Raw genomic sequence first — 25,832 nt, 5'->3', positions numbered from 1 at the left:
TGTACTTGAGTTCTGGAGCTAAACCAATATACATACTGAAAAATGGGCATAGCTTCCAGACTACTGTTGGTTATGCTCTTGAAACTACTTTCAGAGCTGCAGCTAATGAAGTGTGAAGGTCAGTTCAGTGGTAATGGTGGTGTCACTTGCAGAAACATGGAACTGTGCTTATCTGAAGACTTATTTTTGAAAATCTATATGTTATTAGACACTTTACTACCAACACTAACTAAAGATATAGGAAGAGGTCATGGAAAGCACTGAGATTCTTATACGAGATGTAAGTAGCTCATCAAGCATCCATGTGCATTTGAAGTGCAAGGCACAAAGGTTATGTTAACTTATGTTTAACAGATACACTTAAAAAGCCACCTGAGATGATGTTTAGGAAGTCAATGAGCAGAGTATGTTGTGCCACAGGAGTAGATAATGAACACCAGAAACAAATTCAAAAGCACATGAATGAGTACTTGCAAAATGAAACTACCAAAATGGGAGGCCATTCAAAATGAATCTTCTAGACTAATGTGACACAGTGAATACTGATCTCTTAATACAATAGCTCTAACATTAACAACTGAATGTATTCGTTTGGATGTATCAGTGCTGCACTTAGTATGTACATCAATTCAGTCACCTCTGAAACCTAATTCATCTCGGTTATAATTACACTGAAAAACAGCTACACCAGAAAAATAACCACAGGTACACTTCCATGAAGACCACATTCACCCAGAAAACACTACAAACATATCTCATTCTGTACAGGAGGCCTGAGCCTATTGCCAAAGATGAGCATTTTACCCCAAACGTCCTTGTCAAACATCACCCACGAAAATCTTTCGAAAACACAACACACATAACTCACGACCATCAAGAATGAAGAGATCCACAGCAAGTTAACCCAAGGAAAGTTGTCACTAACGAGTTCAGGTCGACGAAGATGGTGCTATATTTGAGGTGGAAGAAGCCGTTGACGAGGATGGCCCACTGGAAGGAGATGGCGGAAATCATGAAGTTGAGACCAACAGCACTTAACCCGTACCGCTTCAGGAAGGTCATCAGAAACCCGAATCCCACTAAGATCATCACATGCACATCCTGGAACACTGAAAAAACATATATAAATCATATGCATACATGTATACTTACATATATTTGGTTCAGGTTGCTGGGTACGAGTCATGAAGTTAGAATTATCAGTCTACAAATACTAAAGTAGAGACTCTTTTGCCATGGCCATCCCCTTGTTGGAGGTTACCGGAAGGAAGGGGCATCGGGGATATAGAGATATATAAAATGATAAGAGATCTTGCTAAGGCAGCGGCAACATGAGGCACTGACCAGAGATAATGAGAGAGGAATATTCAACATAAGGAAATTGAAAAATAGCCTCTAACAAAATAAACCAGTATCATATCATATATTAGGTACACATTCGGGTAGGTACACCTGTGACTGAATACTGAATGTAAATACTACATCAATAACATGGAAAGCATGGGAACTGGAGATTGAGCGGCAACTAAGTCTTTGCCAAAGCACATGAATCCTCCCACCTCAGCCACTTCATTACCGAAAACCACCTACCAGGTAGACAATAAAACCTTACCTTCACCTCATACTACAGCAACCCATACTTGCAAACTCCATCCCACAACAAACAAATCATTGACCAAGCACATTCACACTGTCATGTTTCAACATGCATAAAACAACTGCCCCACTAGTGATGCAGTCTTAGGCCTGTCAGTCCTACACTTGCACCTTGCACAAACGGACCTGACTCCTATACATGTACAAAATATATGCGTGTCGTAGAAGGCGACTAAAAGGGGAGGGAGCGGGAGGCTGGAAATCCTCCACTCTCGTTTTTTTTTTTTTTTTTTAAATTTTCCATAAGAGGGAACAGAGAAGGGGGCCAGGTGAGGATATTCCCTCAAGTCCTCAGTCCTCTGTTCTTAACGCTACCTCGCTAACGCGGGAAATGGCGAATAGTATGAAAGAATATATATATATATATATATATATATATATATATATATATATATATATATATATATATATATATATATATATATATATGTTGTTTATGAAGAATTTAAATGAAGCGATGCACGTCGCGATACCACACTTATTCATTTACATTATGATACAAACTCCGGGAGTCTCCTAGAATACAAGATGGCGTCTGTAATGGAGCCCAGCGCCACACATGCTATACAAGCGTTATTTGCTGTAATGCCAGTGGAATCTAGCCCTTAACTTGAGTGTGTGGAGAGGTATGATGACGGTGAAGTGGTGACTTGGTTCACTCTTGTTACGGCCCGCGCGACGAGGTCTGTTGCCGGTCATTGGTACGTCCACCACGTTCCTACCCAACCAGGATGAACGACATGGCATCCAGCATAACAGCCACACCCAGAGGCCACGATGGGTTACATGAATAGGTTGGGGAGCCTCACACACACAAACACAAGAAGGAGGAAAGTGCAGTGACCCATTAACGACGTAGGTGGTTGACTAAAATCACTCCCCCATACCCACTTCCACATAACGAACTGATCATTCTCGACACTGACCTGTCCAGATAATAAGTCTTCAAGGAGGATAGCACTGGGTGCCCATGGTAGCCGCCCCCGTGCCACTAAACGCTCCCCAAACAAAGCAAACCTTGAAGGACGTTGACGCACAATTTGCTCTACGGTTGACGAATACTAAAGGCTTTTCAGTTTTCATATTCTGTACTTTATATACCTAAAACGCGCGCGCGCGCGCGTGTGTGTGTATGTGTGTGTGCCATTACTATACCAACAGCTCGTGTCAACGACAGTCCGTCGCTTTAAGTAAGGTCGGGGTCGGGTAGTGTACTGTGATCTGGGTGCAGTAGACTGCCACCGGGCGGCCCATGTGTAAGTGTAGTGCAGCGGGGCTCTCACCTGGCTGTGTGTGGGGTTGTATGAAATGGGATTAATCGCTTCATCACACGTAAATTCAATCCATGTTACCAAGAACCCATCAGCTGTGAACTTCATCATACTGAATTTCTAGGACTCCTGCTCTCATCACGCAGATAATCAAATTGAACTGACACTGAGTTGATTTAAATGCTGACAAAGACTGGCAATGGAATATAATATATATATGTACATATAGTGATATACATTATGCCGATGGAGATAAGTACCACATCTAATAACCTGGAGAATGAAACAATTTCATAATCCAACACTTTACTACGGTCAGAAAACAACCCCAGATACAGCAGCTTCAGCAGATCAGTATGTAGGAATCAGTGAGGAGGTGTAGATTTATCACGTATGTTGTATGAGTGGAGGTGGATAACAGGTGAGAATACAAGCCAGTGAATATGTGTGTGTGTGTGAGTACCATGGCCAGCGCCTGGGTCTCTGCCCCAGGCTTTAAGACGTGTGTCGGGTTTACAAACTGGCCTACGTCTTTCCCACGACAAAAACAAAACGCATCTAACCTTTTCTTGTAAGACAGGATCCTCTCTGGAAATTTGGTCTTTAACATGGCTAGGCTGAGTTAAAGCAGGTGAATAAATAAGGGGAAAAAAAGGCCTCAAAATTGGTTATCATGAGGTGGACGTTTCTCTTAAAAGCAACAAAGATGTTAGGGATGGCGTGAGAGAGTTTAGCTTAAGAGAAACATCGGAACGTCCAACTAAACCTCCACTTGTCAACATGCAACATCCATACATAATTCATGTGGCAACAATGACTTGCCGGTTACGGCACTATGTACCTGCTCCTGTTCACTCTGTACATAAGGATGTGTGCATATTGCACACAAATATCTGCGGAACGCGGGAGTAGAGATGAATACGTACAGTATATGCGATACCTGTGAGGGTGTTCAGCGTACGTGAAGCTCCTGCGCGTAGCACAAATATAAAAACAATTAACGGTATATGATGCGGGAAAGTTTACACTGTGCAAGAGCCAGCTGCCAACAGTACAAGTGTTTCCAAGAGAACCAGTCACTCAAGAGGTAAACAACTTCAAGTGCCACAACCACTTGCCCACTCTCACAACGATGTTACTTTAATTACATTTCGAACAAAATACAACTCTGCAGACGTATATAATCGCACATTATGATTATATTTTGTACCCTTGAACCTTCATCATTGTTTATGGATTGGCCATTATGTTCAAATTAATGGGTTTAGTGGCCATCAACAGATATAGGTAATTAAACCAGAGTCTATAGCAAGTGTAATAACAGCACATTGTTCTGGTGCACATAAGGCTTAAGTTGCCGTTCGCATCTTATCCTTCTGTGGTTATCATTAAGCTAACATTAAAACTGAAAGTAAGACATTATGATATCTTGCAAAAAAGTACACATTTTGATATCAAATTACAGAGAGCCCTTTTTGTATCAAAATGAAACTATATATCTGTTTTTCGTATACATGCCCATAGTCTTAATCATTGATTTTTCCGGCAAATAATATTTTTTTTTCTTTTTTTACACTTAAGTGATATTAGTAGCCTCTCATTCGTCTCTTCCGTTACCATTTTTGATTAAGCAGCCCTAAAGGCGTCATGATGCATGAATTTACCATTAATGTATGAGAGAGGAAATATGAAACTCACCTTAAACTATCAGACTTCATCAAGTAGTGAGTACAATGTTGATGCTTTCCTGACCACGATGGTTAACATCCCGTGAAGCAACATAAACCAGACTATAATCACCAAGGATGATGATACAAGCAAAGAGTAAAGGTCTTCCAATCATCTTGGTTTAGATTGGATTGATGAAAAAAGAATCATAATACATCTACTTTGAGATCCTGACGATGTTCACGTTATCGATCGTGTTGTGGTTATAACAAAGCTGACAGCCTTAACAACCTTGGCATTTTGACATTTTAAAGTCCAAGTAACCAACTCATTACTACTTTACTGAAATAGGGTTTGCGGAGTTAATATAATTAGGAACATCTACGTTAAACATAAAAACCTTCAGCCAAGCCCAAGCTGCAGGGAATACAATATTTCTTGAATGTTGACGGAAGGGACGGGTGGAGGTGGTGAAGAATATGGGAATAACAAAAGGTGAAGTAGTAGCGGCATACGATCCTCGAGACTCAAGGAGGTGCTTCATCTGCGTACACTTCAGTGCAACATGAGATGACGTGAAGACTTCTTATGAACGGCGTGTCAACCGAAAAATCAAGAGTAGTGCTGATAAGAACACTTGGAAGAACACGTTCTCTGTCTAATGTGAACAGAGCTAAAGAAAACCGGGTTTTCTGCAGTCACCCCTAATGGCAGCACTGGTTTACAGGGGTAACTGCATTATTAAAAGCGTGCGTTGCAAATTGTCGCATCCCAAATTTATAAAATACATTTCTTGTGAAAATAGGTAATATATCAAACCCAATAAAATGATGAATAGTTGACGAACGGAGGCAAGAAAAGTGGCAGGGACAATTAACTCACTTGGGTAGGTCTTGGAATGACCCCATGGATCGTCATTCTTGTACTTCTCCATTTTCTTCTCCAATGAAGTGGCATTCTCAGAGAGCGGGTGATGGCGCGCATCCGCATCTGGGTGGTATCTGAAACAAGGAAATACTATCAGCAACTCAGTTTTCTGCTACTTAAAAGTACAGGAATTTTAACAAATCTGAAACAGTAGCTGGAAAAGTAAGTCCAAAAGTACTATGTAAATCGACATGCTGTCTTCACTACAAATCTAGTTATCAACTTCTCTTTATATATAGTGTCTGACATGATATAGGCAAAAGTACATCCCAGTTATGATGGCAGGGATAAAAGTATATCCCAGTTATGATGGCAGGGATAAAAGTATATCCCAGTTATGACGGCAGGGGTAAAAGAATACTCGAGTTATGACCACCCCAGATTAATGTGTAGGAAAATAATACCATAAGAAACGCCTTCCCTGGAGAATATGCGTACCAAGATTTACTCCTTATATTGACTATGAAACTGCTGGTCAGACCTGTGTACATATCTATAATACTCGTTTTGGATGGGCGACAACTGGAGCCTAAACTACTTGCATGTATATCTGGAAGAGATTGTGCTAACCCCGAGCACGATGGTACAAGAGTGCAATGGTTCAACCATTGAGTACGACTGTACAACCCTTGAGTACGACTGTACAACCCTTGAGTACGACTGTACAGCCCTTGAATACGCTGACGTGCCTTTTCTTTATAATAGCCTTCGTGTTTAAATCAAAGGCCTGGCCCATCATTATGCAAGGGTCGTAATGCCTTGGTGAACAGGTTAAGAATGAGACAGGACGATGCGACCCGGATGTGGACTGCTCAAGATAAAGTATAGAAAAAAAGTATAAATAGAGGAGAAGGAAAGTAAGAGAGAGAGAGAGAGAGAGAGAGAGAGAGAGAGAGAGAGAGAGAGAGAGAGAGAGAGAGAGAGAGAGAGAGAGAGAGAGAGAGAGAGAAGCTCTTAACACGAGTCAGGTTAACGTGATACGTAATTAACAATATATTTTGTCCTGAAGACTACGACCGAAGACGACGTGCGTGAGAGACATAAAACTGCCGCCTTCCCGGCCAGGTCGTGATGCGGGCGGGCTGGTCTCGGTCGTGTGGGCGCCTCATGTCCTCCTCCCTCGATCCTCATTCATCAACCGCTCTATTTATTCTGGCAGCCAACACGCTCCTGCTATTCTGGCAGTCCAGCCCAAAAGTGTTGTTCGTCGTTCATGGTATTCAAGCCATAAATACAACGAGTCTTGATGCATTGGAATGAAGATGATCCTGGGAATCTGGCATGGGTTTTACAGGTCCACAGTCGACAGTTCACCACGCTTATGTTGACAACAGGCATCGCCCAAAGACTGCCATCACCTGATTGGCTGAATGCTGATGAATGCGGTCGCTTAATTGGCTGAATGTCCATAGATGCGGTCACTTAATTGGCTGAATGTCGATGAATGCGGTCACTTGATTGGCTGACTAGTTTTGCCAATGGCCATCCTTGATTTTGTCACTCTTCTGCTCTTGCGTCTCGATACTTTAATGTAATTACAAATTTCTTCGTTGGTTTCTTAACGTACTGACGATACGACGAACTTCACTATGCTTGCTGACAATACGCATGACGTCACAAGTAACTGATTCTCCATGAAGGGTTATGGTGAATCTTACTGTCCAATACTGTCCACATCCAGCCAAGATCCTAACGAACTTCACAGCTCGACCTGACATCATGTGAAGACTCTGGTTATGGGTGTGATTAGCGAGGTGCTGGGGAACAGGTTCTGCCACTGTCCAGCAAAGTGGATCCATGTCCACTTTGGACAACTCCGGAGAATCTAGTCTTCGAGGACAATTATATTCACCAATTGCCTGCAAAGTCAATATCTACCATTTTCCTCTTTTGGGGGTGAAAACAGAAACTTCAATGCGATTCTGCATTCAACAAAGCAAGTTTTCAGCTACCAGTACTTGTCCTCAGTACCCATGATCCCTGACTGACAATTTCATGCTTCATACTCGAAGCTGAAAACATGAGCTGGTGGGTGGCATTCTCCTCCTCAGAATGCAACAATGTGCTTAAGATCTACGATCTTCAGTTCTGCAATGGAAATGGGCTCTCAACCATCCTTTTGATCGTCAATATGCAGAGCATCGCTAACTGTACCGGTTCTTCAAGCATCTGGTAACACTCCAGGATCAATGGTAAGTCTCTTAATACTCGGTAAGGTTCGTTATCTTGCAAGGTGTATCTGTCTTCACAATTGTTCTTGATTGTTATTTCTTGTGGAGCTGTGACTTTACATGACAACTAGTAAGTCTACAAGATTGTCTGTAAAGTCGTCTTGTAACTTTGCCAAATAATGGTCCTCTCCTGTGCTAGTTCCTCCTAGTCATGCCTAGCAGCTATTCACCATATAATTACGCATATATGACATGACTAATTACCCAAGTAATTAATGTCTTGAAATACCTGATTATGTACCTATGTGGTATTCTGAACTGTTAGCAATCCGTCATTTCCTCCATTATGGAGTTTGTTGAACACATCTTCCTTTTGGGAAAACTTTGTTTTCTTCGTTCAAGATTTCCATTTGTTGTGGTATCGTTGCAAATTCTACATACACACACACACACAAGCTGAGATGTGTGTGTTTACAAAGGTTCAGCCACGACCTACATACAAAACTTAAAGGATAACACGACAATTAAACTTTCTCCCTGTAACACACATATGGCAGTCTCTCTCTCTCTCTCTCTCTCTCTCTCTCTCTCTCTCTCTCTCTCTCTCTCTCTCTCTCTCTCTTTCTCACACACACACACACCACACTTGACTAACAAGCGTTATCCTATCTTCCCACTAGCCATATGCAGCCTAATTAGTGGGAGGCAGTTCAAGGACCTGGAGATTCCAAGGAGGGAGGGCTGGAGGAGGGTAACTCTTCCTGAGGAGTGATGAAGAAGGGGTTCCCTCGGGTGGTCAGTGAGGACCTGTTCGGTTGTCTGAGTGCTGAGAGCTCAAGGCGAAGCGTCAAGAATCTTCGGTGGGACCCCAAGTCAAACGCAGTGAAATTACCAATTCTATTTCCATCCATCACGATTTCGCGGGTAAGTGGAGAGGCTGTGAGGCCAGCTTAACGTGGATATGACCATCCACTAATAATCGTCCAATAAAACACAAGTCCAGAGTCTGGCAAAAGCAACAGAGGAGTGTATTCTTGCCAAGCCTCAAGTTCGGTGATTTCTTTTGCGTAGTTCACATTTATATTTTGAAAGACAACTGCACCATCAGGTCTTCAACCCTCAAATAAAAAAAAATGTATCAAAACAATTCTACAACGAAGTATTCTAATTCCATTTCCAGTCTAGCTCACCGTCAAGTTACGTGGTCCAGCTGTCGCGTGCATAAACAATGGCTATGTTTTGACGCGTCGCCTCATATCTCATGCCACAGATGTCGCCTCAGTTACCCAGATTAATATCATGTACTCAACATGTGACAGCCAATCCATCATCCCCTTGTTTTGGTAAGATTATGTAATGTCAGTGGGCGCGCCAGTGACTAACACCAACTGCACTTATGCAAGTACCTTCGGCGAGGTTGTGTCGTTTCGTCGAAGAACTCGATCCATAGGAAGCTCACCCTTTCCCTGCTGCTGTTTGTAGAGCAGTGGTGAGACCAGAGGTAAAATGACTGCGTAAACTGTGAATATCTATGTGTGCGACAATGCTCCATTTTCTTATATCACACACACACACACACACACACACACACACACACACACACACACACACACCGCGTCTCCTTTCTCATCTCACAATTCTACTCACTTGTTAAGGGAAAAGTTATCGAAAACACTTCGTTACAAGGCTTCGAAAATCGCACTTACACCTTATATATAAAACTTACACTTGTATATAAAGTTGTGCAAAATTTCCCAGGATTTCGGACCCCTGACTTTACAGTGCAGAGAAGCGACCTTGTTTGAACAGTCGTCAGTTGAACAAACTTAGTCTGAACACGAACTTAAATCATGGCCTAAGTTACTATTGGGAAGTTGATCATTTTCAGCCACGAGATGAATGAAGGAAACAGATCAGGGGTACAAGATCCACAACTGTAAAGTCATTTCATCACATTAAACCTTTAATGTTACCTAGCAAACTACCAAACCATGGCAATTAGAGGCAGTCAGCTACATGACACCTTGTACTTATCGGGTAAGACCTTTCATCCCGGCAATGTGCCAACAATGATGTAAACATCTGTTAAAATAAATACAATAACACAGAGTATCAATGTATCAAATACAATTCATTTGTACTATTAAAGTACTATATTACGTAAAGCGAAGGTACAACTTGGAGTGAGAAACCAGTTTATCAAGAACAAGAATGCATTCTTGACATGTTGTTACCTCAACCCACAACACTAGTTGCTCCTCTTGATATGTTGTTACCTCAACCCACAACACTAGTTGCTCCTCTTGACATGTTGTTACTTCAACCCACAACACTAGTTGCGTCTCTTGACACTTCCAAGAATCTTTTAACCAAACCCTCCCACAGTCTTGAACTCTTAAGACACCATCACTCCAGAGAACTCTCCAACAACAAAACCTTTCCAAATTCTTGAACTCCCAAAAAAATCAATCCATCAACACTTTAAAGAACTTTCTTAACAAACCCTCACAAATCCTTCAACCTTCAAAATCAGTCCCTTAACTTAACACTCCTTTAAGAATCCTTCAACTTCCTCAGACCCACAACCTGTCCTGCCAGTCAACAACCAGATATTCATAGATTCATCTCCAGCCACCTGTACATGGCTACATACAAAGAATGTGGTCATTACAGATACAATATTTACCTCCTATTCTGGTTCATGAACCTTGAGTATTCCTGGCACGTTTACCTATTTTGTTTGCATCATCTAGCTAAAAAAAAAAAAATATGTCACCTGTCCATTATCTATATATTACATCAATTTACTTATATATGGATAGTAACGTTGTGGTCAAAGGCTGCAGCGTTACGTTCGAGGTTAAGAATTATAAACAGGAGCAAAGTGGACACTATGGACACACTAATTTCAAATTCTTACGTGTTCTGAATATCAATTGTTTTCGCCACAATTATATCTGACGTAAAAACACAAATACATCGTATGCATACACATGCCTCTACCCTGACCCACACACACCGTTCTCTACGACCTATGCGTCAACCAACCGACCCTACTTTATCTTACTCCCATGCCGCTGATTGGATGAATAATTGTTAAGTGGCGAAGCTGTCCGAGGGCTTGGATGGTGGAGAGCCTCCCGCTGCCAAAAAGGCTCCTCCTGCTAACATATGAAGCCCCTTTTCCAGTTGTGAAGGACTTGGTTAACAACGTAACGACCAAGTATGCGGGATCTGGGTTCGATTCGGTCGTTCAAAATGTTTTGACTTGTGTGTCGGTCAGTTTAAATTCTATGTGATATTCTTATGTAGTTCTCCACACACTAGAAACCTACATCTGTCCAGAGAAGCGACACAAATGAGGACTTGGAGTAAGCGTCGTGGCTTACCACATGGAGCCTTTGCAACGGAAAGCAACGAGAGGACATTAAGGTCGGGGAGAAGGCTAAAACTTGTTCTTCTTAAGGTCAGAACTCATGTCTACTATGTCCGATTTTGACCTTATCCGCTTCGTTGTCGAAATTAAGTTCCTAAAAACTCCTTCAGGACAACAGTGCAGCCTTGGGTGCGATGGTTATGACCTTTGACATGACCTTTAAAAGTCACGTCAAAAGCCTGGTCGCCACAGCTAAGGGTCGTACCGTCGTATTTCAGTGGTTTGGTATGTAGTTCTCTGCTCGTTCACTTTCGTCCTGGCTTCATGTGGGCCTCTTGGTAGAGGCTATTCTTCCCTCAGCCACCATCCTAAATGGACCCACCTTGTCCTTGTCTATCACATCACAATGCGCCTCTTTCCCCTCCCAGACTCCTACGCTATTCTTACCACTCGTGAGTTCTCCTGATACAGTTTTAGTCTCTCTCTCTCTCTCTCTCTCTCTCTCTCTCTCTCTCTCTCTCTCTCTCTCTCTCGTCTGTAACATTTCCTCCACAAACATATTCTACTTTAGCATTAAGTCGCATACAAATATTAGGATCACCACAGCTGAAAGCCATGTTTACGGAAGGCATTCCCCATTACTAGCCTCGCTCCTCCCACAAGGTACTAGGAATCACTGGAAACGACATGACCGAACGAAGTCATGCCTTTCTTATCATGTATGTTCAACTTGGCTGACGCTTACGACTGCAACGTCCTTCCTCAATGACGCGGGAAGGAGGCACAGAACACAGCACAGACACCGGCGCAGTCTTGGATGGCAGGTCCGTCGTACAGCATCTACATGGAACGTCGTACGTTCGAGACCCAGAGATACTGAAATGCAATCTAAAGCATCTTTGCATTCATAACGACGGCACGACCCTTGACCACGACGGTACGACCCTTAACTACGACGTTTAAACCCTTGGGTATGACGACACAGCCTCTGACCTGACCCTTAAAGGTTAGGTCACAGGCCAAGCCATCATATCTTCTACGGTCGTACTCTCTCTCTCTCTCTCTCTCTCTCTCTCTCTCTCTATATATATATATATATATATATATATATATATATATATATATATATATATATATATATATATTACTCAACAGGGAGCAGTCAGCTGAAGGACATGGAAGCCTTTGGGTAGACTAAGCCCTTCAAACGAAACATAAACTGTAGATAGCGAAAGAGCTTTATCACAGGGATGGCTCTATCTTAATCGCCCTAGGCTTGGGACGGCATATTTAGACAGAGATAACGAAGAGAAAGATAACAAGTACCGCAAACGTACATCTCATCTTATCAAGTTTTAAATAAACGACTGAGGTACTGGAGACAAGTGGTGTGGGTCGGCGCCACTCATCATGCAGCCACACTGCCTGGAGTGGACACGTAACCACAGGGTAGTTAACGAGAGAGAGAGAGAGGGTCTTCATCAAGCTATGTAACCGAACCAAAAGCGAAGCTGTTTCATTACGTAACGAAGCGGCGATGAATAGCGACTAAGGCTCAGGGGTCGCTGTTCACGGATGGCCCGGGGTGTGTGGTGTGAGGGATTGCAACCCTAGACACTATGGTATTCACAACAGCAGCGTCAGATATAAGTGCTGGTGACGGCCACTTGAGGGCGTCAGCCAACGCCCGTAGCGCAGTGGTTGGCGTTACACAGCTCACGACTTCCACGAGACAGGGTTCGAGCCTGCTTCATAATTAGGCATAGATGAATATACCGACAATAAAATATCTACATCAGTTCTGTGAAAGATCACAACACGTCTACAACTATGATATATCAAAATCTAAAGCTAGACTATAGACAAGGCGAGAAAAATAACCACAAAGAGTCTAGAAATATTTTTCTAATATGATGATTTCGAGAAAATGAAGCACTTAATACAAAGAAATTCAAATAGCAATTGACTATTGGGTCCTTACAAGGCTGCTCGAGGCAGAGGAAGATACGAGACTCAAAGTACTACAATACAAGAATAACAGTTTAACATACAAACACCAGCCCAGTTCACTTGTACATTATCATGGGGTTAAAACATGTCGAACTGCACGACCTTGAAAGATAAATGATATAATCTTTACCTAGCAACAAACTTAATGTATAATAACATTATAATTTGTTTAATAACGTTTCAGCAAGGAAGAAAAGGGAGTAATTCAGTCACCAGTAATATCAAGTAAACAAATAAAGGTGTCAGACAAATATTTACAGGAGCCAGCAAAAAAAAAAAAAAAAAGTTGAGGTGGTTCCCCACTGCGCTACCAAATGAAACACCAATTTACTCAGGATCAGAGAAAACATTCAAAGGAAGTTTTATATGATGCTTAAATATGATAAGTTCCATATACCCTACGTATATTACGTAGCAGCAGAGAAAACAGTATAGTGAATCATACAAGATATGAGGTAAGCTCATATATATATATATATATATATATATATATATATATATATATATATATATATATATATATATATATATATATTCCTTATGAGTCCACGGGGAACTTATCGTGTTTCATTTTCCCCGTGGACTCATAAGAATATCTTGATCACGCGCAAAATTGTGATCCTTTCCAATATATATATATATATATATATATATATATATATATATATATATATATATATATATATATATATATATATAGTACAAGAAGTGTTAAGTGCTGTAACAATCAGATTTAGGACAGACTATAATATGTATGAACAGTTTTTTACCAATCTAATAACTGCGAATTATCCAAAAATACATCAAGTGTGATACTTTACAAAATAAACAAGTCTTACTGTTATTTTCATGGACTGTCCAGCATCACACTGTCTGCATATCAGCAGTTACGTGTACCTGACAGTCACATACTGTGGAGGCTTCCAACACGCGAAGACTTTGGCATGTTACACACAGACACACATTCACAAATGGACACAAACTTGAAACACAGAAACCCAAACAAACCCACGTGTATGTGTGTGTGTGTGTGTGTGTGTGTGTGTGTGTGTGTGTGTGTGTGTCTGTGCGTGTAAAGATCAGCAGACAACACACACAGGACTTGAGTTGATTATACGAGGACATAAAGCACTCAAACTATGCACAGAACTCTAACCCTCTTCTTAAGATCTCTCACCATTACTTAAAAAGGCCAATTAAAAAAAAAAAAAAGGTTTCTGACCCACGTATTTAAATTTTCACCCACAACCTAGACTATTAAAATAATATCAGCAGTGTTGATGTATCTAGCATTGACCCAGCAGCTGTATGTGTGATGTTTTACATAGTGATGGTCAGTGGCACTAGACGAGACTCGTCTCTCACATAATCTTATCTCACTAACTCTAGCCATTACATAATCGTATCTCCCTAAGCATCATACAAATGTGCAGCTTCACTGGGCACCTGCCCAGATGACAACAATGCCCACAACTTCCTTGAATTAATTCGTGGCCAAAGTGTAACGCAGAAAAGATATTCACTTTCTTATTTGGCGCCTCTGGGATGTTTATGTATGTAAATTGAGGGTAAATGCGCGTGTGTGGGGGTGGGTAATCTAAACAAATGCAGCACGGGTCTACAACCCGATACCGCACGGAATACCACTTTTTTTTACAACCGTGAAACACAACCCTGATCACCCACCTCGCGAAGATACAGAAGAGGATGAAGAAGATGACCTGCAGGAGGGCGGCTATGTAGCCGTGCATGTGAGATAGCTTCATGGCGGTGGTGTTGGTAGGGCAGACGGTCTGCCTGACACTGCTGTGGCCTCAGATACGAGACGTTGTGAACAATAAGGCGGGACTTGCCCGACCTAACGCTAAGCTGTCACTAACTCCTGTGATCTGACCGGTGTGGCCAACCAGTACCCCCGCTAAGCCTAGGTACACCACAGCAGATGCGGCCCCCCAGCTGAAGGGTTTCTTGTCTCCAAACATTTCGGTCTTTCTCACATCTCTACGACCAGAGTTTGAGAGGATGCGATCATAAGTAACCACTGAACCAAGGTGCCCTACACATGAACACAGCAGTCGTGGGGCAACACCCTAGTAGTAACCAATGGGAGGCCGCTACGCTGGTTCGTCACAACGATCCGCTTCTCTGATTGGCTGTTTACCGTTTAGTATTCTTAGTTTGAAAAAAATTCTTCGTTGCGTCCCTAACTGCGCCGACTTCAGCGCGCGAGAAGAGCCTATGCGCATGTCAGGGATGATCCTGATTATTCCTTTGGTCTCTGCACAGATAAACAAGAGACAAGGAACAATGGGAAATATAATGACAACTCGACGTGTGAAGGAAAACACATCCTAACACGTTCCTGTATGACTGGTCGTACACGTAACGATATAGTTGGTCATGGCGGCGACTGGTTTTGCTCGAGATGCGTCATGGACGACGAGCACACTTTTGAGACGCGACGGTCTTAAGTCCTTCTACGAGCATCCTGTGCCATTAAGGTGCTTTGTTTGAACAGTCTTACTGGTGATTTCCGACCATAACTACGTTCTTACTGGCGCCTTCTGATCATAACTAAACGCCTCAACATTACGTCAACACTGGGATCAAGTTGACGTTACTGTTCGTACCGACGAATTGCATCACGACTCTTGAAGGTCTCGCTCGAGGTTGGTTCTCTTGAAGGTCTCGCTCAAGGTTCTGTTGAAGGTCGAGGTATGTCCGAGACCCCTAAATGATGACGAGTCCAGATCACGAGACCTTGTTTCTCTGTCAACTCTTTTATTTACTTTAAAAAAAAAGTGGTGAAAGAGCGGGAGGGAGAACGTACTTTTAGAAACCGCTACACACTTGATGAACAAGAAGATCGACCCTGCTCGACATCTTCATCAAAACAAAAACATAAGTATCAGTGTTCTTACATGAACCATTGATACTTTACCCCTGAACAAGTTATCCCAGTTCCTACCAGCAAACACTACAGATCATCCAACAGGTTAGGTTCTGTCGCTGCCGAGACTCACAACGACTTGCCCGCTACTCCTATAGCCAACGTAACTGATTTCGCAGAAGTAGAGAATGTTACGACAGGTTCTGCAGACTGACCACACCCTCCTAAGCAATGCGCAGTACACGTTAGTGAAGCTGAGGCCGAGGGGTTCCACATGACGCACCTCGGCCGGAGGTACTTCAGTCAGGAAAAAGTTCCAGAAGCAGTTGGCACGAGACAACAACTTCCGAGGGAGAGGAGACTCGCCCTCTAGTCATGCCTGTGACTTGCGAGGATTACTCCCTCCTCATGACGAAGAGCGTCTCCTGCATGATCACCTCTGCCGTGCAGTTTAACTCTACCCATGTGGCAGTAGAGTCTAGTGGAATCAGCATCGCTAGCTAAGGTGTAGGCGACCTGGCACACAGGATTAGATTACCCTGAACAGTTTTCTCGACGCCCGAGCGAAGAATACCGTCCGAACCCACGAAGAACGGCAAGAAGTTCTTCGGGACGATGAAATATGTTATGAAATCCGTGTGAGAGTATTACAAGGACAGCCTGTGATGTAACTGGCCAGTTGGAGTCACTGAACGTTCGCTCCAAGAACCAGCGAGTCCCAAGGAGGCAGCGAGTCTCCAATAAACATTGTGTCTTGAGACAGTGAGCCATTGGTAATATTGAGGGACATATTACCCTATTTTGATAGTTAATTACTTTATGTCCTCAAAATTGTCATAACTACATATGTAATGACTGGGCGGTACTAAGTACGCAATCTACTCTTACGTGATGTCCAGCAGCCTTTCATCCTACACGTTTTACATTTCGCCACTTTTGATATACAACACAGGCGTCACATTCTAGTCTCAACTGGTCTGCTTAAGGGGGATTGCTGATACCAAGAACAAAGGAAAAAGAGAAATGAAATACTGACGTCAGACAGGTTGGAACAGGATGGTGTTGGAGACCACACAACTGGTAAGATTAAAGTTTCTATGAGCAATCAAACATTTGCGGCAACTACTAGAAATGAATACCTTCTGCCGCAGTATGTTGTAGTGAAGCCATATAAGGTAGAGGGACCCGTATTTCAACAAATTATCACGGAATTTATAAAATCACGACGACGAAAACAGCCATCGGGTATGGGTGGGCCAAATCCCCCCCGCTAGTGGTTTAGTTTTCAAGCCACGCAGTGAGTACGACACGATTGCGAAATAATGATTACGTTGCGATTCTCGTTTGGCATTCATGGCGATCTGGTCTGAAACCGACGACTCTTACCTCGCCTCGATCATGAACCCCATGGCCCCAACGATGGGTCCTCATGGCTCGAGTATACACACAATATCCCTGGCTGTGGTTCCAGCTTACCCCCCTTGCAGTGTGGGGAAACAACGCGACTTGGCTGGTGTGAAAATGAACAGCAGGAAACGCCCATACTTCAGTTGTTGATGACCTCGCGGAAACGTATTTGCCTCTGGGTTTGAAGACTTCGACTAAACACGAGTGCTATCGCCATCAGAGAGAGAGAGAGAGAGAGAGAGAGAGAGAGAGAGAGAGAGAGAGAGAGAGAGAGAGAGTTAAGAGGATGGGATGGCATGTACCCAGCATCGAAGATCAATAAGGAGTATGCTAGTACAAGACATCACAAAATGTGACGATATACTTTAGGATTCTTGAGGGCGTGTATGACACGATAATGATAAACATATCCCTCAATAGAGTGTATGTATGAGATACGGACGGACAGACAGACACATACCATACAAAGGTTCAGAATGCTGTATGACTGTAGAGAAAGTTGAAGAGACGGGAACGCACGAATGTAAAACTCCTTTCCCTTACAGAGCAAACACACACACACACACACACACACACACACACACACACACACACACACACACACACACACACACACACACACACACGCTTATAAACATCTTCGAATCATTTCAAAGCCTAAAAGATTAAATGGAATCCTTAAATCCTGGAATCAAGCCTGCTGGTGTACAGATCATAAACATGACGAGAGTGGCAGCTGATTGTAGTCATACGTTCAACGCATCTGTGCCACAAAGGTTCCCTCACGACCCAGTAACAACCATTAATCACGTCCCAGCACTTGGAAACACTTGTCCAAATCACCCTACGCAATACTGGAGGATAAAATCAACGCATTATTCACACCTCCGTACGCCGCATAAGACACACCTCCGTGCGCCATTCACATACCCGAAACACATAAACGCGCAACATCATGCAACACAATAAAGCCACTACGCAATAGTTGCATCTCTGTACGCCAATCATAAGCTGTTACGCATGAAGTCACACCCTCATTCACCACACAATAAACGCCTCTATGCATCAACTCTATACGCAGATCAGATACCCCTTACGCATCAAATAACAGTGGCCTTTACGGACCAATCACAACGAAGTGAACCCATTTCTGCCAGCCAATAGGAAGTCCTGTTGACGTACTTTGGAATGTGGACAAAATCGCTGTCCATGGTAGGAGGACAAGCTGTTTACCTCATCATTTTTCTCCCATGTCCTTACCTTCACTATCTTCTTTAAAGCATGTCGCATCTTTTCTTTTGCCATTTGACCTAAGTTGTACGCAGCTCTGATTATCTGCGCGCTCTGAGCACATGGTGGACGGAAGAGGAACTCCAGAGCCGCCACGATCTACGAAGAGAGAAGAAGAGAGAAGAAGTGAGAAGGAGAAACAAGTGGAGAGTAACATTACCTCCCGCGGGAGACAATCACAGTGGCGTGTCACATCCAGTGACATCAACACTGCTCCCTCACTACATCCTCCACCCACACGTCGCCTCCAGTCCATATTCTTACCATCCACCATTAATCACTTCTCCATCGTTAGACTCGAACAATTTCTACCCTAGCTTCCCCACTCCATCCTGGATATATATTTCCTGAGGAGCGGTGGCTTGGCGCAGGCTTGGTGAGGACCTGTTCTCACCTGACGGGGTTGAGACCCTCACAGTCTCTCCCCAACCTTCCCTTACATTGTACCGTCGAGCCTCCAGGGTTAGTTACCCTGTGATAGCGCAGGGGGGGGCCTCCTTGGAGTGGGGTCGTGGTCCCTCACCTACCGTTTCCTCAACGCTAGGACACTGATGCCACCATCATGCCTCCTGACATTCGTTTGAAATTTATAAAAACCGATAGTTAAACACCTCCCCCCCCCACCCTAACATTCGAATTACTAACGACTGTAGTTAAGACTACTGAGGTCCGGCCCACTAGGGTCATTCAATTCCCTACTAATAAATATCAGTTCAAAGTATGTCTAAGCAAGGATAGCGATCTTGATAAGATCCTATCCAAGCCACTGCATGGACGAACTAAAAAAAACAAAACACTATCAAATCCTTCGGGATCGTCCCTCCAAGCTAGACGCACCGTCTTTGTTAATAACACTGATGCATCTATATTGTCCCTTCACCCGACAGAGATCGTTGAAAGCCACCAGTCAAGGAAAGAGTGACATTAATGTCATCAACGTTTTCAAACTGAACACGTCGAGATCACTTAAGATACGATGCTCTAACCCCGACCGTGGCAGATCGCCTGCCAGCACGGGGCAATCTTGCCTCCTATGATCTCAGTACCTGCCAGCTACCTCAGACTCGACCACTACCCCGACATACAACAAGGTTTCAAATGCCTTCACTACGGACACCAGACTAATAAGAGCTGCAAAGCTACTGAAACCGTACAAGGAAGGCGTTGTACACACGTTTGGGGGCGGCAATCGTCTCTTAAACACTCATACAACCTCTTATGTTTACGTATGCTGTCTGCATAAATCACGTTCTCAGTCAATCATTTCCATTCATCCACCACTCTGATGCTGTAAAAGTATTTCTTTGCGTCCATATTAACAAGGTGTGTGTGTGTGTGTGTGTGTGTGTGTGTGTGTGTGTGTGTGTGTGTGTGTCGTTATGGGACTGGCAGGTGGTAGGAGGGAGCGAGCTACATTCCGGGTTTTCCCCTATTCACATCACACAACTTCTACGGGAGGGTAACACAGGGAGACCTAAGTGATCATCACCAACGACCTGCCATTTAGTCATTGCATAACATAGATAGATAGATAGATAGATAGATAGATAACTTTGAGAGACGTGTGGAAATCTTCATTGTCCCTCGAGTGTGATATTCTATCATGCGAGACTAAAACAGACCGAGATTCTTGCTGTCTTTAACAGTGCTACTGTTAATGTCGTCTACTGTGTTTGCCTTTGTGATTCATATTCAGAATACGATACGAAACTTCTGATTCTTGGCTTAATCGCTGGTCATAAGGATTAATTTTGCATTTTCTCTCCAGGAAAACTACTTCCGACTTCCTGTTATCAATAATATTCTTCTGCGTAGCCACACCCACCTGCAAGACCCATCCATTGTGTAACCGCCCCCAGTGTGTAGATCACCGACAACGGTATAAGAGAAGAGGGAACAAAAACCCACCTTGCTCCTCCACTCCCAAAATCTACATGACAAGTTTTTTCGCTCTCTTTTTCCACCCCGAGAAGATGTCTTTGCCCACAGGTGAACCAAACCTGAGGATTAAGTAAGAGTTTTATGTAATCTCGTCATTAATGCTTACGAGGGACACATGATGTTGGTTAAAGATAATACACAACTACTGGGTAAGGTTATACGTTTTCTTTTTGAGTTTCTCAACTGAAGAGGATTTTCTTGGCAAACACAGTTCATAGCGTCTCTACATCGTGAGAATTCATTCAATGATGATGATTATCCAATGAATAGAACCACCATGAGTACGACGGTACGACCATTAAGTACGACGGTGCGACCATTAAGTACGACGGTACGACCAATGAGGACAACAGTACGACCCTCGGGTATACTGGCCTAGTTTTTGACCCGACAACTCAAGGGTCAGGTCAGAGAGCGGGCCACTGTACCCAAGGGTCGTACCGTCATGCTCAGTGGTCGTACCGTCGTGCTGGAAAGGTTATCATCTCCTGAGCACAGGTAGCAAGGCAACCAAGGTCGACGGGAGAAAATGCGTCATGACAGCTCCAAAAATATATGTCCAAGTCCTTCAGTGGCATACCTTCCCAGATCTACGCACAGATACGCTAAACATATGCATGTAAAGATGGGTAAAACTATACATCACAAATACATGGGTTTGGGGAACGGCATGACGTCATTCTTGAGCCTTTGTTTGTTATAAAGGGATTAGACAGGTTGACTTTTTAGATATGGGCCAACTTTATGTAATACTGGTTCGTCTTACGCAAGGACCCCTAATCTACTGGAACGTGTGAGGACTTACAACATGCTGGGGAAGGAACAGGATTAAAGGTGCGCCAGACATCTGGTAGCAAAGTGTGTGGGGCAAGGGGACAGTGTGTGGATGTGTCGGGGTGAGGCAGGGAGTGAAATGATTCTATATTCCAAGTCGAAAAAAAAAAAGATCTTGTAATACAACAGACGCCACACACAAGACATCCAACTGACTTTCTCACCATCGTTAACTTCAACCAAAACTTTCGCCTTGATGAACTACGACATAATGGTCAATATTGCCATCAACCACGGCCTTGAGAAGTCTTTATTCCCTGGTTTGTAGACTTCCTCCATGAGAGTCAACAGGAAGAATGTTTCCATGGGGTCAATCCCACCTTCCAATTCCACCTTGCCTGTGGCGTCCCACAGGGAATGCAGATGGAGCGCTGGTGTTTCATCCCCCTGACAGATGACGCCGTGATGGATGCTGTACCGGCCTGACACAAGTTTATCGACGGCTCTGTCACTGGTCCCGTCGCTGGCAACGGCTCTCTACACTTTACCGACCTTAAGAACACACTTAAACTTCAGAGAGCTGGACCATGGCCAACCACGTCACCATCAACCAGACTGAGATGGTTGTCATGCAAATAAGACTCGACCCCAGCCATGTCCCACCTCCTACTGTCTCACTAAGCCCCAGTCCCCTTCACCTAGCTTCCAGCCCTGTCCCACCCCCTACTGCCTCACGAAGGCCCCAGTCCCCTCCAGACTGTTCAGTCCACCAAGCTAACAACATTATTATCATTACATAATCATGTCACAAAAGTATCGTGCACACCCAACGAAGAAATAATGAGAGAGAGAGAGAGAGAGAGAGAGAGAGAGAGAGAGAGAGAGAGAGAGAGAGAGAGAGAGAGAGAGCATTTCTAGGCCTCTCTTACTGCCTCCACGCACACTTGTCATTCACAAATGGCCAAGGACGTTCATGACTTGGTTCCTGCCCTTTGTATGATCGCCGCTAACCACCCTCGTTGCTCGGGCATAACATGAACCAGCACTTGGGGGAGGGGGGCCCCCGATGACTCTGAGTACACCTGGGGGGGGGGGGGTAACAATAAATGGCGCCTCTCAACCCACATCTGCAGTCTGATTCAAACATCCACTCTACCCTTCTACCTGGTCCTGACCCACCTTATACGTGTTACACTGCTGAACATAAATGGGGTCCTCAGCCCACCTGTGTAACTTAATATCCACCTGTGGAGGATACTTCACGTCTCGCTCATGACACATCTTGTGGAGTGAACGACTTGAGATGAAATGAGACTGAGCACGACGGTACGACCCTTGGATATATTGGCCGGGCCAATCGTAAGCGAGTCGTACGGCCGTGGTTATGGGTCGTATACTCCGTGCTCAAGGGCCGTACCGCCGTGCATCGCACAAGGTAAACAGTCATTCGTTGCCTGGAGTGTGTGTGTCTAGCCTAGCCATAATTGGCTATCATAGCCGAGGAACCCGTGCAGCAGTGGCTGAAGCCTAACAATCAAATCACCTCGTCAACTGGAACGACACAATTGCCTCACAGAATAACGCTTTACCGTCAAAAAAATAGACAATCATATACATGGACGACTTTCAACACTGAAAACTTGTCCCTCCTAATATATACTATGCAAACTGTAACCCTAACTCGTATCAAATTCCTATCACTCGTTAAGTCTTACGATTATAATTGCCCTGACGTAACAGCCGGATTATCAGGAGTGAATTATTCAAATGAGTCTTTGAGGGGATAACTAGCAGATGATCGTCTATTATCAAAACGTACAACTATCTGGTACTTATACGCCTACGTAAACTCGAAGATATTTATGTTACGTGTTGCATTTAGGCAGGTGCAGGAGGGGAGAGGGAGGCGGGAGACATTCCAAAGAGCCAATGGCGGCATGAATTGCCGATGACCATCGCCAGAAATACCCCCACCCCCTTCATGATGGCTCGGGAATACTCAAGTGGCTCGCTGTAACAGGTGTCGGGCACGGCGCTACCCGCCGCTTACAGAGTTGGACACCCCGCCTCACAGGAGTTGAGACAGGTTAAAGACAATGTTTGATTTTCTCTCCGTTTTTCTCATTACTTTTCTCATTTTTGACAAACTGTAACTTAAAGGCTCAAAGCTGTTGAATAACGGCTGTCTCTGACGACATAAATACACTTATATGTCTTGTGGCGATGGCTAGAGGAATGAAGGTTCAATATCAGCCAAGTTAGATATATATGGGTCATCCTGACCAAGCCTGGAAGTACAGATGATACTGGAAGACAAGGAAGGAGTAAGCAGCAGATGATAAGATACTTCACTAAGTCTGAGTAAGGAATTAAAAGGGAACAGAAACATGTCAAACCTCCTCTCGTCCTCCACAAAAATCAACAAAATTTGACGCGAATCTGACCACAGAGACAGCAGTTCCTGGCCACCGTTGGACTGTGATACTGAAGGGAAATTCAAAATCGTTAATAAAGCAAAGGATATGATCCAGGTATCACACCCACCTACCATCCTAGCACGGAAAGTAACCTGCTTCAACTAGCCTCGCTGATAATTAAGAACATGACACAACCTAACAAGCTTAAAATGCCTAAAGATAAGGAGAGGCTCAATTACATACAAGCTACAAGAGTGGAAAGAAGAGAGCCCATATCAGCCGTTTATCTCATTCTCCAACAAGTTGCTGCTACTTCAAATTGTTCAAATATGAGAGAAGGTAAGAAAGCGGTACGCTAAGTGATTTGTATTCCACTCTGACACGGATCAGGCGAGAGAGGAGGTACAGGAAGGGGCCTTTCGACCACGTAGTATTTTATCTACATCGAGAATCAGCTTGGTCGTAAACTATCTTTTCTCTTATCAGGTCCTTACCCATATTGTTGTGTGGTTTTCCCGGCAAGGATACATGGGTAACCCAGACAAATATTTCCGTTACTTGAGATAAATCTTTCTCTGATCCAGTAACGCGCAAATACTTGTTGCTCTTAACTCTGACGTACTCATGATGAGCATATATTTCTGCCTGAGAGAGAGAGAGAGAGAGAGAGAGAGAGAGAGAGAGAGAGAGAGAGAGAGAGAGAGAGAGAGAGAGAGAGAGAGATTTTTGTAGATATTTCTCAGGAGTGACTCATTGTAAAGTAATTTTTCATGAGGTAATCTAGTAAGGAATACGTGCTGTCTCCACGTACGATAATTCTAGGTAATTCTAGGAGGCGCGTCAAACTATGGTTAACTATAGTTTAGCCAACATTTTTGAAGTGGCTGGTGTTAATTGAAGTGGCTGGTGTTACTTCCTTAACAAGGATACTTCTCAATGACGAGATATATCAGCAGGTCATCTGCATGGACGCACCGTGCTTCTTAACCACTGTTTCAATGTTTACAAGTTTGATTTAAGGCTTGAAAACGTTACTATCTCGCATAGAAATTCGTTAGCTTCGGTTTCCTGCACGTCTCTTTACTTCATCAAAATGGCAGCAAATCAAGAAACCACTACAGCCATAGAAAACCTATGTACATCCTGCTTTACCTTCTTTGGGTAACGAAGGTTAATACTTAATCAATATCAAGATTTGATCAGGCCTTGTTGGATCATCTATGGCAGGACAGAACTAATCCTGCTGAATAAAAAGCAACAGAAGACTGACGTAACCAGCAAACAATAAAGCCAATACTTGTATAATATATATCCTTCCACGCAAGGTAAGATTTCTGGTTTGACCTTAAACTGATATATCCTTTAAATCCAAGATCACATTACATACATAATCAACCAAATTCTAAGGACGCGTTGAATCTCAACATGGTGGTCAAGGGCAATTGCTGACGCAGGAAGTTATATACACACTTCTGGTGTTACCAGACTCCGCCAGCATGTGGTTATAACGCCAGTGAAGTTACCTTCAACCTAACCTAGTCTAAGGATTTCTCACTACAGAGAAGTCTTTCACTGGGTGTTGCCCAACATTAACGCTTGCACGACCCTCAGATAAAGTCATGAGATTATGTAAGGAACACTGAAACTGAGGGTATTTTTGATCAGTCAGTATGTCAATATCAGCTTACGGAATTCGCTTTGTTCGTAGAACAGGCTGCCTCATCGTGTTCAGTGCCTCATTAGTTATACACAACATCGGCAGTTGCCAAACATCACACACACAGTAATGAGCAGGTGTGTGTGTGTGTGTGTGTGTGTGTGTGTACCAGAGTAAGTCCTATGACCATGAACAGTAGCAAGGACAGGGTATCATGGTCATGTTCTTATGTCTTTGATCTCCGTTTCAAGCAGATATCAAGCATTGGATACCACATCACCTTATTCTTCGGTTAAACCTTTATTCATATGCTTGATCTATGCATGCGGAACCTTGAACAATACACTCTGTGTCTTGAAGGATAATCAGCCATCAGA

At 43.4% G+C, this 25,832-nt stretch overlaps 1 protein-coding gene across 3 annotated transcripts in view; it reads right to left on the bottom strand.

The window, feature by feature from the left end:
• Positions 1-25,832, bottom strand: part of LOC139764853 (ammonium transporter Rh type B-like) — a 38,243-nt gene that overhangs the window by 9,742 nt on the left and 2,669 nt on the right. Inside the window, exons 2-4 of one of the 3 annotated variants that reach the window (XM_071691859.1) lie at positions 18,637-18,765; positions 5,478-5,596; positions 926-1,109 (exon numbers count right to left, since the gene is read on the bottom strand). In XM_071691859.1, coding sequence (XP_071547960.1) covers positions 926-1,109; positions 5,478-5,529 — 236 coding nt within the window. In that variant the 5' untranslated portion in view covers positions 5,530-5,596; positions 18,637-18,765. Of the gene's footprint in view, positions 1-925; positions 1,110-5,477; positions 5,597-14,765; positions 15,948-18,636; positions 18,766-25,832 lie in introns of those variants that run through there. The other 2 variants (XM_071691857.1, XM_071691860.1) reach the window with 2 other exon arrangements.

The sequence above is a fragment of the Panulirus ornatus genome, chromosome 51 (assembly GCF_036320965.1).
Source record: "Panulirus ornatus isolate Po-2019 chromosome 51, ASM3632096v1, whole genome shotgun sequence".
NCBI classification, from domain to species: Eukaryota; Metazoa; Arthropoda; class Malacostraca; order Decapoda; family Palinuridae; genus Panulirus; species Panulirus ornatus.
This window is presented reverse-complemented; position numbering and strand designations above follow the sequence as displayed.